General features: G+C 36.2%; 1 protein-coding gene across 1 annotated transcript in view; it reads left to right on the top strand.

Annotated features, from left to right (window-relative positions):
• LOC129204553 (E3 ubiquitin-protein ligase parkin-like) overlaps window positions 1-13,364 on the top strand; it is a 405,002-nt gene that overhangs the window by 247,181 nt on the left and 144,457 nt on the right. The window contains exon 3 of the mRNA XM_054820775.1: window positions 10,518-10,779. Within this exon, the coding sequence (XP_054676750.1) occupies window positions 10,518-10,779 (262 nt within the window). The remainder of the gene's footprint in view (window positions 1-10,517; window positions 10,780-13,364) is intronic.

The following is a 13,364-nucleotide window of genomic DNA, read 5'->3' as shown; positions in this document are numbered from 1 at the left end:
AGTAACTATTAGGTTAAAAGCAAACCTTCAGGTAAAATCAGGGAAAGCTCTGGAAAATATTTTGTCCATGTTTATACTAGTGAGTTAACAAGTTACCAAGCAAGCCCACTGAGGATGCCCACTAGGCTTTATTTATGGCTGCTTTCATAGCAGCTGCTCAAACTGATATATAGATGCATGCACTGGGATAAGTAGAAGACCAAAGTGCTCTTTGGTTGAGATGTATAACAGGTTCTGGCCATAAAGCATGAAAGAGACATCTGTGAATGACCAGTTGAAGCAATTGAAATAAATATTTATAGCTATTCAACTTTTGATGCACTAGGCAATAAAGTCATATGAAAATTCACTTTCCACAGTGGAGTATTAACTATACGTAGGAATTATTTCAGATCTCTTTGGAGAAAGGAATTTCCCAAATTCCTTTCTGCAACCCTACAGCTGCCACTGTAGTCCCCCCATCCGCACGAGGGACCACAGAAGCCTTTAGGATGTTGTCCGAGTTCTGCGTAGTAAATGACTCTCCACTTTTTCAAATACAATTTATGTCTCGTTTATGTCCTGACACGTATTGGGTGTCTGTGTGAGGCCACTTTTATGCCTATTCCTCACATGCTCGCTAATGCTTAATGTACATGTTAAGTGAAGATGGAGAAGTGTGACCAGACTGGCAGCTTCTACTTGGCTGAGAAAAGTTAAAGAAGAATTTAAAGGGAAGAGGAATTAAAAATTAAATCTTATGTTAATCAAACAACATATAGTCCGCAGTCCTGAGGCCATGCTGCAGACTGCTAACGATGCTAGTTTATGAGACCTTTTCTTAGCTTTTCTGAGTACCATTTATCACCATTTAATCCAGAATAAAATATGGCTAAAATGTAATTCATTCAAGCATTTTACAGTATAAACTTGTTACTTGTTCTTTTTCGGTGTGGATTGAGAAGAAATCAGAGCAATGGAAAAAATGATCCATACCTGGTAAATAATAAGCTTTCTTATTTTATGTTTACAGCTGGAGATAACACGTGTTTAGAGAGTGTAGGTTCCACCAGGTAGTTCAGTGCAGAAGATGGAATAATAATGAGGTGTACTCAGCTGCATTTAGGAAGCAAGAAGCAATCACAAAAACTTAACTGTATTCATTTTTAATTTAGTGTTATAAACTTTTCGTTGATCTGTTACTTTCTATACAGACATTATAATAAATTGAGATTTTATACGTTGTTGTTAGTGCATGATACTTGAAATTACTAGTAGGAAAAAAATTTTCATTTACTGAGGAGAAAAGTTTCATGTGAATTTAGTGTTCATTTGACTGTATTTCTCTTCCATTTTATATCAGCATGATATGCTCTTAATGTCACTGTTGAGATACTAATAGCTTTGTAAACATAATATCAAAAACTTTGGCTGCCTTCTATGTCTTTTACAGATCATTATGCAGTGTTTTAAAGGGAATAACAATAATCTAAGCAGGTATTTTAATGTTGCAAACTCTCTCATATGCTGCCAATAAAACATTTTTATTTAGTTTAAGGATTAATTTATCTTTTGGGAATTTGTGCTAGAAGGCCTACATTCAAGAAAAGTTATCATATTAATAATGTTGTGGTATTAGTAACGCCATTTGGAAATATATATATATATATATAGCATTGCTAAGTTCTTAGATTGTGTGCAAAAAATAACAACCCTGCAAAGTTCCTAACTAAGAATTATGTCTGTGTTCCCTCCACTGAGCTAGAAAGTAACATTCAAGTTTTGTGTCTTATAATGTGAAAAAGATGGAAATGAAGCTTAAAGTGGTTTGTAAGTGAAGGAGGAGGGGGAATTCTGAGTTAGTTTAAATTTAGGGTGAGAAAGTTTAAATATTATTGGTTGAATACATATCCATTTCCAGCAACTTATTCACTCATTAAGGGACTAGTCAGTATAAAATCATAAGTCTTGTGCTTCTCTTTAAAGAGTGTCATTCAGAGCAGAGACCTATTGTGTTATGCTGTAAATCAGAGAATTTTATTTTTGTAAAGGCTAGTCAGGGCTTCCTGCTACATGGAGAGACCACTAGCTGGAGGAGCTGTAGTAAATCACACAATATCTCCCTATTTCCTCCTGTCCAACTTCCATTGTTGTCTTTGCTAAAAAATAATGGAATCTTAATTCGAATGTGTATGGATTAACCCTTTTTGTATGGCATTACATAAAAAAAGTACCTGATAGAAATTAAGTAGCAAGCAGTTCTCATAGTGGTTATATCGTGTTTCACATGGAAATTCAAAGCAACAGTAATATTTATGATTTTAAGTAAATGTCTCAGGACTCTTAGCATTATCTTTCCGTACAAAGGGTAGATGGAGTTTCTTCCTCTCACCTGGCACTTGCATATGGGACAGAGTCTTTACAGAAGTTTTCAGAAAGTTCAGTCTCACGGGAAGAGCAAATATGTAGCAATATATACCAATACAGCTCCTATGCCTACTGTTTGATCTAATCCTGAATTATCAATTGGCAAACACAATCAGGACTCTGCCAACTTCTCAGAACATGTCTGTTTCTCTAGGGGAGGTTATAGAGTGGTTCTGATTTGTTTCTCAGGAGCCCTTCCTGGATTCCACCACATTTCATTTGTCTATGTAAAAATCATTATTTTGCCTTTTGCTTTACCGTTCTCAAAGAGTAAGAAAGAAACTGTCTATCATACTTGCAGTATGGTAACACCAGACTAGGTCTTTTTGTATCAAAAGATTTTTTGTAATGCTGTTGTGTTGTGGGATGAAAGTTTCAGAGAGTCTTGAGAGTGTCAAATTAGCAAAAATTTGCAAGCATCACACTTCATCAGTGTGGGTCACTTTATCAGTCCCTAAAATGAGTCCGAAGTGTATTGTGTTCAATGTGGGATTGTAAAAAATCTTGGTAAGAAACAGCTTATTACCTTATGTCTCAATGAAGGTGAGGTTTTAAGAAGATAACTGCAAAGACCACCAGTACTTAAAAAAAAACGTACCATGTAAGAGAGAGAGAGAGTAATAAAGAATAATGTCAGAAGGTCTATTTTGAAATTAAGACATACTGAACATTCTAGGAACACTAATTCAACCAAATCCCCAGTTTTTAGGTTTGTCTGAAGAAGGTTTTGCTTTTTTATAATGGGAATGTCTTTCAGAAACATTTGCTTGGGTTTTGGTTGCAGTCCTAAAGCACACATTTCAAACACTGATTTAACCAACTTCTGTTTTCTTTTTTTTTTTTTTTTTTTGGCCCTTCACTTCTTTCATGGCACAGAAATGATTTTTCCCATCACATGAATCAGCCCAAACTTTAGGCTTCTGTGATGGAGAAAAACTTTTTCATTAGCAAGATATGACCGCAAAAATCTCATCTTTCAGGAGGCATCTTCCAAGGCAGGTTGTGACTGGGAATCAGTCTATTCCTTTCTGAAAAGACTTGAAAAAATATATTCTGTGTTCATTTCTTACCTGTAAGGCTCTGAAGTTTCCACCCTTGAGGAAAATTCAGCAGATACATTGTAATTCGAAATTTTTGTCCTTTATATAGATATCATGGACTGTGATTATCTTGTCAAAAGGAGAAAATCTGAGTATCTTGGCAGCTTCTAGCATACTTTATTTGTGTAACATGAAAAATAAATCAGTAGTAATGAGCAATCATTGTGTTTCCATTTCCTCTGTAAGGCCAATTTAACATTCTCTGCACTTCTCCCCATCTTAGATGTCACAGTCCAGGAGTCATCGGCAGAGATACCCCTGCCACTCAAACAGAGTTGCAGTGGTGTCACTGATTTTTAATGACTTACCTTTTATTCCTGTTCCCCAGGAGGGCAATGAATGGAGAATGTCTTGGAGGAATAGCTGTGCTTTGGGCCAGTGGTTTTCTGGTATTATTGCTGTCAATAGGATCACAAAAATCACCTATCATCATTTTCTTACATTGGTAATTGGGGTGCAAAGCTCCACAAAAGTGGACTTGCAACTGAAACCTAGAGTGAGGGCTGGAGGAGTCTGACTTTGCTGAGTGAAGAGATGATCCAGTCAAGTATGTTGGTCAAGTTGGTGAGGCACTGGAACAGGTTGCCCAGAGAGGTTGTGGATGCCCCATCCCTGGCAGTGCTCAAGGCCAGGTTGGATGGGGCTTTGGGCAACCTGGTCTAGTGGAGGGTGTCCCTGCCCATGGCAGGGGGGTTGGAACTAGATGATCTTTAAGGTCCCTTCCAACCCAAACCGTTCTATGATTCTATGAAGTATACCTGTGTTTAAAAGGAACTTTCACTGTGAAGTCAGTCAATTCAAAGTGATGACCTTTATAATGCCCAATGAGGTAGCATAACATCTCATTACCTCTAATGGCTGGAGGTGGTAAGGAAACCGACAGGTCAGATATCTCTCCCGTGGCTCCCATCTAAGTACCACACTTCTATATAAGCTTCATCTCCTCACAAAGAGTCTGTAAGTAACAAAACTCTCAGACTTTTTTCCATATTTATTCCAGACTTGGGACTCTTCAAGTTATCCCTGGACTTGCTAATGTGATAAAATAAAAAGGATACAAATACACAGACAAAAATTTAGGGCGGGAGGGGAGGAAGAAGTGGGAGGTAAAAAAACCATTTCACAAAGGAGCCACCATGAATGTGGCTTATCTGGAAAACAATAAATTTATATTGCTGTTTACTGTATCCATCTTCATTAGCTGTCATTGCAGAAAGAAGTTTTAAGGATCATATCACATTAAGAATGTCCTATCCTTATTTTAAAGGTGTGTTGAAGATATATTGTTTCATTTCCTGTTAAAGCAAGGCTATTTATTATATTCCAGCATCTTAATATGCCAAAGGCCTGCCTCCTATGCACTGGTGTTTGCCACTGGTTGTGTTAAAAATGTAGTGATTCTACATCACTCATTTGCATCTGGTTACTCTCAGCTTCACTGTTACCTGCTGAACTGAAAGCTCCCTTCCTTCATTTGCTGCAATAGTCTGTCTTTGGAACACTAGTAGTTGTCTTTAAAATGATACTAGGTTTTGGATTTACAAAGCAATTAATCCTTCTTCATAGCACATTTTTTATTTCTTTCCTTTTATTCTATTTCTTTGGCATGGTCAATATTTAAACTGCTGCAAGAACTGAACAGGAAGAGATTATAAAAATTAGGGTACAAATATTCTGCTAAAAGTGAAGGATTTTCTACCTGTTCATCACATTTATTTGAATAAATAATTTCAATAATACATCTATTTTTCCTTCTAGGTGTTGCTTAGCACCCACAATATTCTGAATACTAAACAAGTACAGTAATGTATAACTCTGAAAATGTTCAAAAGGTGAACTGAAGTCAAATATAGATGTATTCCACAGCATCATTAAGTAGCAAGTAGTTTCTGATTGCTGAAATTTAACTGCTAAGTGGTCTGTGTAATTTAGGCCCAGTGGTGCGTTGGCTTTTTTCCCTTGCCCCATGTGGAGCAATATTTAGTTCACTGCCACTCAGCAGACAGGGTTCACATAAATGGATGGCAATATCAGATCAGGGTGCTGATTTGCTTCATTATTTTAATAGTGGTTAATTTCCCTTCAGATTTCCCCTTGCCATGACCTGTGGAAGAGTCTCTGAGCCCAAAAGCTTATTTGGTTTTTCTTTCTGTATCAACTGGTTAAATAAAAGATGTTAAGTCTTCTTGCGAATCTTGCTTCTCATTTCTTAGACCATCATGGCTCAACAGAACATAATACTATATCTGTATTTTTTATTTTAGGTAATCTCTACTTTCAAGTTCATTAATATTTCAGCTTTTGCTCCCTGTGTAACAAAGGATATTTTTTTGTTGTGGCTTTCTTCTTCTTGCTTTTTTGAGTCATTGGTCTGTGTTCAGGGAATGAAAATAGCGTTGTTGTTCTTCCAATTGATTTCCTTTCTGTGTCTGCTGCTTTTGAGACTTGGTCTCTGTCCTTGGGTTGTGAGAGGGTTAGAGCAATAGTAGAGTGAGGTTTGGTGTTGGGTTTTTTTTCTTTCTTCTGGGAACTTCATATGCTTTTTTTTTTTTTTTTTCTGTTTAGAAGGTCACCTTTAATGTCTCTTTACACTATCCATGGGAAAAGATTTTCCCAATAAAGTTGGTGTGCCATCTGGACTTTTACATGGGTTTGAAGAAGTGTATTGTGCTATAGGTACTCTGCAGAGCTTTTTTATTAATTCTATTATTTCATTAATTCTGCAGATTAATGAGAAAAAAGTGTTTGCCTTATTTTCCCATCTGGTATTGAAATGCAGCACACTTAAGAAAAAGCCTAACTGGAAAGCCAACATTTTGATTCTTGTTGACCGTTCCTAGAAGTTTAAAATACCTTTTCTTGAGCATTTACCTTGTGTGAATCTCTACTGAGTGGCATCAAGCAGTCTATCATCTGCTTAATCTAAATAGGGAGCAATTAGGCAAACTATTATTGTTTCCACTCTATAGGCCCCAGGGAGTCACGGGCAAAGATGTGGCTCTCCAGACAATAAAAGAAGTTTGAACTGGATCTCAGGTAGTGGAGTGTGAACATTTGCTTTTTGAGTTTGGTAGGTAATAAAAAAACCCCAAACACCTTAAAAAACCCAACTGGTGGTTATCACAAAATGAAAATATTTCAAATTCCTTTTCAAGACAAAACACCACAAGAAATTAGCTTTTATACATTTATACATCCAAAACTTTGAATTCAAACTATTCTCTGCTCTAGTGTTTCTTTAAATAAACCATTTCAAAATAAAGTGTATTGCACTTCAGAAAATATGACTTCTCTAGTGGGCTATATATTTGCTGGATGGAGAACACTTCTTTCAGTATTGATGTCACTATCAAAATACGTTGTCAAGAAGATGCAAAACAGAAATCTGTCAGCACAAGAGGATTTCAGAGTTACTGAAACAAAGTCATCTTTTCCCTTTTCATAATTTAGCTCAGTCTCCTGAAGTGACCTTCTAATTTGGCCACAGCTGGCAGCACCAAAGGATATTGTGTTATTCACTCAGGATGTGCTGATTCAGCCTTGTGAAATTCAACTTGAGAATTCAGAAAAAAACACAAAAGCAAAAGGTCTGGATGAAAAAAAAAAAAGTTTAATTTCATCTGCTATGAATTCATTTTTCCAAGTTGGCCAAAACCCATTCTCTGTAACGAACTGGTCCTTAATACTGGGCTTCATCACTTCTGGATCTTCTCGGCTCCCTTTGCTCCCGTGCAAGGAGATACTTCATAATCTACGAAAGATACACTTGCAGTATTTCCCTTTGGAACATGGATCACAGGCATTAATTTGGATCAACAGATAAGACAAGACAATATCTCTAGAATCATTAATAATAGATATTCTCAAAAGAAATGTTTCCTGAGGCATAAAACAAATGCTTGAAGAAAATGAAAGTGACATTGACATAAACAATTGTATCTTAGATTTGTGTTACAATAGTAACCTGAGGCAAAACCTAAACATTTACAGAAATAGTTTGAATTCTACCTCTTTTCTCAGAGAAAAAAGCTGCAGACCTAGTCCATCTGCCATCTACAAAATGTAGTCTGCTATAAAGCATTAATTACCTGAATTCTGGGAAGTACTTGGTGATATTCTCATCCACATCTCCAGTTCTCTTCATGATTGATCACAAACCTGTTGGGTTTGGTTTTTTTCTTGTACTGTTTTCTCGCTTTTCTGGCAAAGGTTGAGAATTATTTTCATTTAAACACAAGCCAAATTCCCTTCAAATGTAGTCAGAAACAGAGTTACAAAACTGATGATTTGTGATTCCATGTTTATTACTGCTCAGTGCCTTCCATATCACATATACTCAGTGTACAAATCAAAGGATGTTGATTGTTTTTCTTAGCTGCTATCTTTGAAAAGTTACCCTGGGATCTGCTAATTAAGCTTTTCTGTGTCTATGACCTACATTATAATCATCAGTAGTAATCTCAGTGTTCCAAAGTTTGTTCTTGTTTTTGATAAAGACATGCAAGAAAGCTAAGATACATGTTCACCTGCTCTTTTAAAATGAAAACTTTTATTAAGTGAAATCCAAGGATACGCTATTGCTATGGTCCTACAGATGTATAATTGCCCAAAGTGCAAATTTTACATCTTTTTTTTAAGTATGTGGTTCTTGACCTTATTGGAGAGAGAATAGTATATAAGATGAGTCTCTATTTTGTCAGCCCTTACTTTGTTTCTAAGCTAACCACATACACTCCAGCCTGCAAAAAAGAACTGGAAAGGAACTTACACTTTTTAAAGATCAATCGATTTTAGCCATGCATCTATATGTGTACAGCAGTCAAGGTCAAGCAAGAGTGGTTGAAAAAGGTTGTGGTTTTGCAGGGGCATTTTGATTTAAGCAGCCCTTGCCATCCTTCTCATTCTCTTCTGCGCCATCCCCTCAGTGTGGCTAGCACAGCATCAAGCTGTGAACTGAATCAGGGAACTGATGCAAACTTTAAAAAGAAATGAACTGAGAAGGAGAGTAGATGGCAAGAAAAAATAAAAGGCAGGACAGGGGCTGCTTAGGCAAGCAAAACTGCCAGAAGAGATGCTCATTAAAACATAGTTTGACTGATTGACAGTTGATTAGGGGTTTCCAAGGTTGTGCGTTTTTACATATATAGCTATTTCCCTTTGTAATTCTGGCTGTAACTGAGCAAATCACTTTTGAGCTTCTCATTGTCCTAGGTTATTAATTTCATTATTAATTTCTCTTGTTATTAAATTCTTTAATATTACGCAGTATTCTTAGTTGGAGAAGTTTTAGAGTGACAGCCGTGTTTTGGATTTTGTGTTAATGAATGAATTATTAAGCTATTTAAATGGATCTTGTTAAAATGTTATGGGCAACAAGTTGGACCAAAAAAGGAGGCCTTTAATGTCAACATAATGTTTTAAAGTTGAAATCTAATAACTGCTTTGTTTGAATATTAATACTGCAGTGTCCTTGCTCTGACAAATCTCTGCTGGCTGATTACTGCTTCACTAAGGAGAGAGTGTGTTATTAAAAATTCAATTTAAAAAGTCCACAGATTTTTGTCTTTTAGAACTGCATTACATAAGAAAGAAATGGTGGAGGGGGAAGTACTGAGAAACAATGCAAGAGAAGGAAGGAAAACCACTAAACAGAAATAAGGCCACAGGATAAAAAGGGGTAGAAGAGAGAATGGGATAATAACAAGGGTATAAACAGCACTAAAATATCTGTAAAGGAATCTTTTGCAATTAAAAATGCATGTAATAATTTCAAATACAAACTAAATATTTAAAATATTATGTAGATACTGAGACAAATGCTTCTGAATTCTCTTTCTGTTTTTCCCAAATGTAATCAGCAATCTGTCCTGATATGTCAGTGTAGACATGACCAACCTAATGATTCTGAAAAGGGTTAGAAAATTATTTTCTTGAGGGAAATTCAAGCTTCTTTGTTTGTAGGTGGATGTTTGTACGTGTTTCATTCATTACACTGGAGAACTAGGTGTGGATCTCCGGGAGGTGTCACCCAAAAAAGAACAGTTTTTGTTGCAAGATGTGCTGTGGAAGGATCAATACAAGTCCTTCTTGAAAGCCCTTCATTAATGATAGTTCATCTAAAAGCTCTGTAATTTCTAGTTCTAAGGTAATATTTTGTTTTCCTATTCTGTATTTGGAAAATGCTGAACAAAATGTGAATTTACCATGGTAAACCTCTCTTAAGATCCTTATTCAGCCTGCTTTTTTCTAAGACATAAGATCTGGAAAGATGGTTTAAGAATAACCAGTGATGCGAACTGAGAAAGAGGAATTACTTATGTATATATGAGACTTCTTGAGCTAATGTGTAGCAATCCTTTTGTTTCACCAGGAAAAACTATAGCGGTCACGAGATCTTCCACAAGCTTCCTCTAATTCTGAAGAGAATAGGTGAATGTCATCTTTGGAAGGAATGAGAAACACATACCGAGTCTACATCTAAAGCCAGCTTTAGATTAAAAATTACATTAGGGACAAGAAATAAGTATCAGTCTTCATCAGTAGCATCATCTTCCCTGTTTCTCTTTACAAAGATACTTTGGAGTAGCTTGGTCATGAACTCTCTGTGATGTCAAATGTGACTGTAAATTGCTACACGAAGAGCATGTATCAGCATTATCTGTGCAAATGCATTTTATCTATTGAATATTCTTAGCACTTGATTTAGTAGTGCTCCCTCTGGAGTTGTCCCTTTGTGCCAATATACCAGACTTATTTAGAACTGTTGGCTCTGGTCCACCATTTCCTTGTTAAATGTTTAGAATTTGTAAGTGTTGTGACCCTTTTGCCAACGCAAGCAATCCTAATTCCAGCAATTTACACTTGTCACTTTGCTTTAAACTCCATTACCACACTGAAATTCTACACAAAATGGCTTGGAAACCGTTTAACAAATAACAAATTGGAGATAGATGGATTTTGTCCCTTATGTCACAATTAATTATTTATTGGGATTTTGCTTTTGTGTTGCAGAATTGTGACCTGGCCCAGCAGAGTATCGTTCATATTGTTCAGAGTCCACAGAAGAACAGTCAGAACAAGGATGAGACAGGAGATGGCCATGCTGAGACAGACGATAACCATGCTGAAGGTGTTCTAAGAGCCTTGGAAAGAGAACCTGAAAGTCTAACTCGTTTAGATCTCAGCACCAGCATCCTCCCATCACTCTCTGCAGGGCTGGCTGTTATTCTGGATACTACAAAAACCAGCATTTCTCTTCCCTCTGAAAAATCAGGTAAATCAGTCATTTGGTACATTTCAATGCACAGACCGGAACTTTTGTCTGTTTCTTTCTTGGATGAACAGTTCTATACCACAGCAAAAAAGCCCAACATATGATTTCTTTTAGTTATTAAACAAAAAATACAACTACACTAAGAGCTGATAAGCATCTGATATGTATTCTAGCAAAATAATTTTGCTTAGTGAATAAGCTGAGTTATGTTATTCCTGTCTCTAACTTCTGTTACGCTAATATTTTTACAAATTATTACAAGCTGGCAAAAACCTTCAGAGATCTATGAGAGGGCAAAAATAGTCTCTGTAAAATTTCCATAACAGAAGTTTTCTTAACTAGAATGTTGGGCAGGTTATGCATTGGAAGTGCATTTAATTCCCAGTCTGTTGTAATGTTTTCATATCCATATATTCTATAAAAATATTTCTATACAATAGAGTTATTATTTATAAAAACATAGCTGCCACAAAATGGGATGATAATTCATACTTTTAGTAGTTCTTCATCCACCAAATTATTACTGAGAATATCTTCTCTTCGTCATGAAAAATCATCTGAGGCACAGGTTAAGTTACCGCAAATGGGTTGTGCTGTAATATTTAAAATTGTTCATGAGAGAGAAGCTTGAGTCAGAAGGAAATGTAAGAATGTTAGCTATTACATTAATATCTTAGTAACCCCCTCCTCACACACAGTCTAGCTAACCCTTACTGACAACTGCGTTTGTCCCCCATAAAGAGACATCATTCTGTGCAATACCAGAGTCTGAGTTCTGATTTGGTCTAATAGTCCATCAGAGATATCTTTTTAGGAAGAACAGCACACAAATACCCTTTATAATACAACATGGAAGATTAATACCAAACACATGGGTCCAAAGTACAGAATATGCTTTGTGAATATGACAGAGATACCTCTGTGACTAACCTGACGACAGAAATCATCACGCTTAACATAATGGCTACTAAAACTGTTAAAATAACTTCTAGAGAATTTCTTGAGTAACTCATGCAGAAAATATACAATTCGTGGGAGGGTCACAGAAGTATTCCACAACTGACTTGATCAACCTTTCACTGCCAACTAATGATGAATGTGTGCAGTTTAGGAACAAATTAGTACCCAGCTTAATGATCCACATCTCCCAGTCTGAATGAATAATGAGATAAAAGGGGTGCATGCCAATTTAAATCTGTTAAGCTTGGGACAGGGTTTCAGGATGGGCTTACTGTCAAAAGCAAGGCAATAGTGTGAGCTTTTTAATGCTACTCTTTATTTATTTTTTTCACTACTGTACATGATATGTACAGGGCTTTAATAGTTGTGCTGGACTTTACAGAATAGTTTATACGTGTGTAAGGCCTTTTAAAATTTGTCAAGTGGTGTGTTTTTCCAGAGACTGCAAACTCTGTGAAGCCAAGTACAAACTGACAGATATCTTCTTTTGCAGCAAATATTTTCATGGCAGAATGACAACTGAGGAAAAATGTATTGAGAATATATGTGGACAAGTTTTACCTGTGATTAAGTTAAACAGATTTTTTTATCATAAGGGAAAAAAAAAAAAAAGAAAAAGAGCCACTCTAATGACTGGCAGTTCTGCCTGGAAGGATGTTAATAACAAGTACTTTTTAAAGGACGGTTATCTTCTCTGTGGCTTGTTTTGACTCTCACTATGAAAACTTGTCCTTGTGTCTGTTCAGCCCCACCACTTTTATTCAATATGAAGGATTTTGATGTTTTTGTTATTAGGGTTTGAGGCAGGTTAATATGTACTCACATCATTCACTGAGTTAAGGAGTAGTCTGGGTTAATAATAATCCAGCAAGAAAAAAGGAAAAAAAAATAAAATAAATCCAGAGATCGGTTTTCCAATCAACTTTACTGTGTGGCAAGGATTTTCTTTGGCACAGCTGAAATGAGTAGTAGTAGTGGAAATGAGTGGCTGAAGACTGCATATGCCACCACTGCCACTTGAAATTATACTTATCAAGCTATTGTCTTAGAAAGTGGGTGGTTGTTGCAGTGATCAGTCTACAGTAGAAACCTATGCAGTAGAACCAAGTATAATCTTTTTTTTTTTTTTTCTGTGTGTGTGAGATCACATGCAATGAGTAGAGGACAATTTTAAACTTACAATTTAGGGGAAGAGGATTCATTAATTGATTATTGTTTAGTCTAACATGCTACACAGCTATTCCATAATTGTAGCAGTAGACCCTAAGAGGCTTCATCTCTTTCTGAAGCCTAAGGTGTTTCTGCTTGTTACCATAGGGTGCTGACCCTATGTCCCTGCCCTGCTTTTATTTTATTTCCCCTCCTTTGAATTCTGAGAGAAGAAAAAGTTGTGGTAACTTTTGCATCACAGAAGCTTCCCACAGAAGCTTTTGCAGCATTTCACTGCAAAAGTAGTATTTTTGAAGTATTGAATGCTTGGAGGTCAAACTAGAATTTTACCAGACAACCAGGAGGAAGACAACTCTTGTTATATTGTACTGTTCTTATATAAGTAATATATTTATGTAGTATAAACTGCTGCACTTGATCAGACAAAAACCCTGACATCCTGTCTCCACTGAGAG

The sequence above is a fragment of the Grus americana genome, chromosome 3, assembly GCF_028858705.1.
Source record: "Grus americana isolate bGruAme1 chromosome 3, bGruAme1.mat, whole genome shotgun sequence".
Taxonomy (NCBI): domain Eukaryota; kingdom Metazoa; phylum Chordata; class Aves; order Gruiformes; family Gruidae; genus Grus; species Grus americana.
Note: the sequence above shows the minus strand (reverse complement) of the source record. Positions and strands in the feature narration are given on the sequence as shown.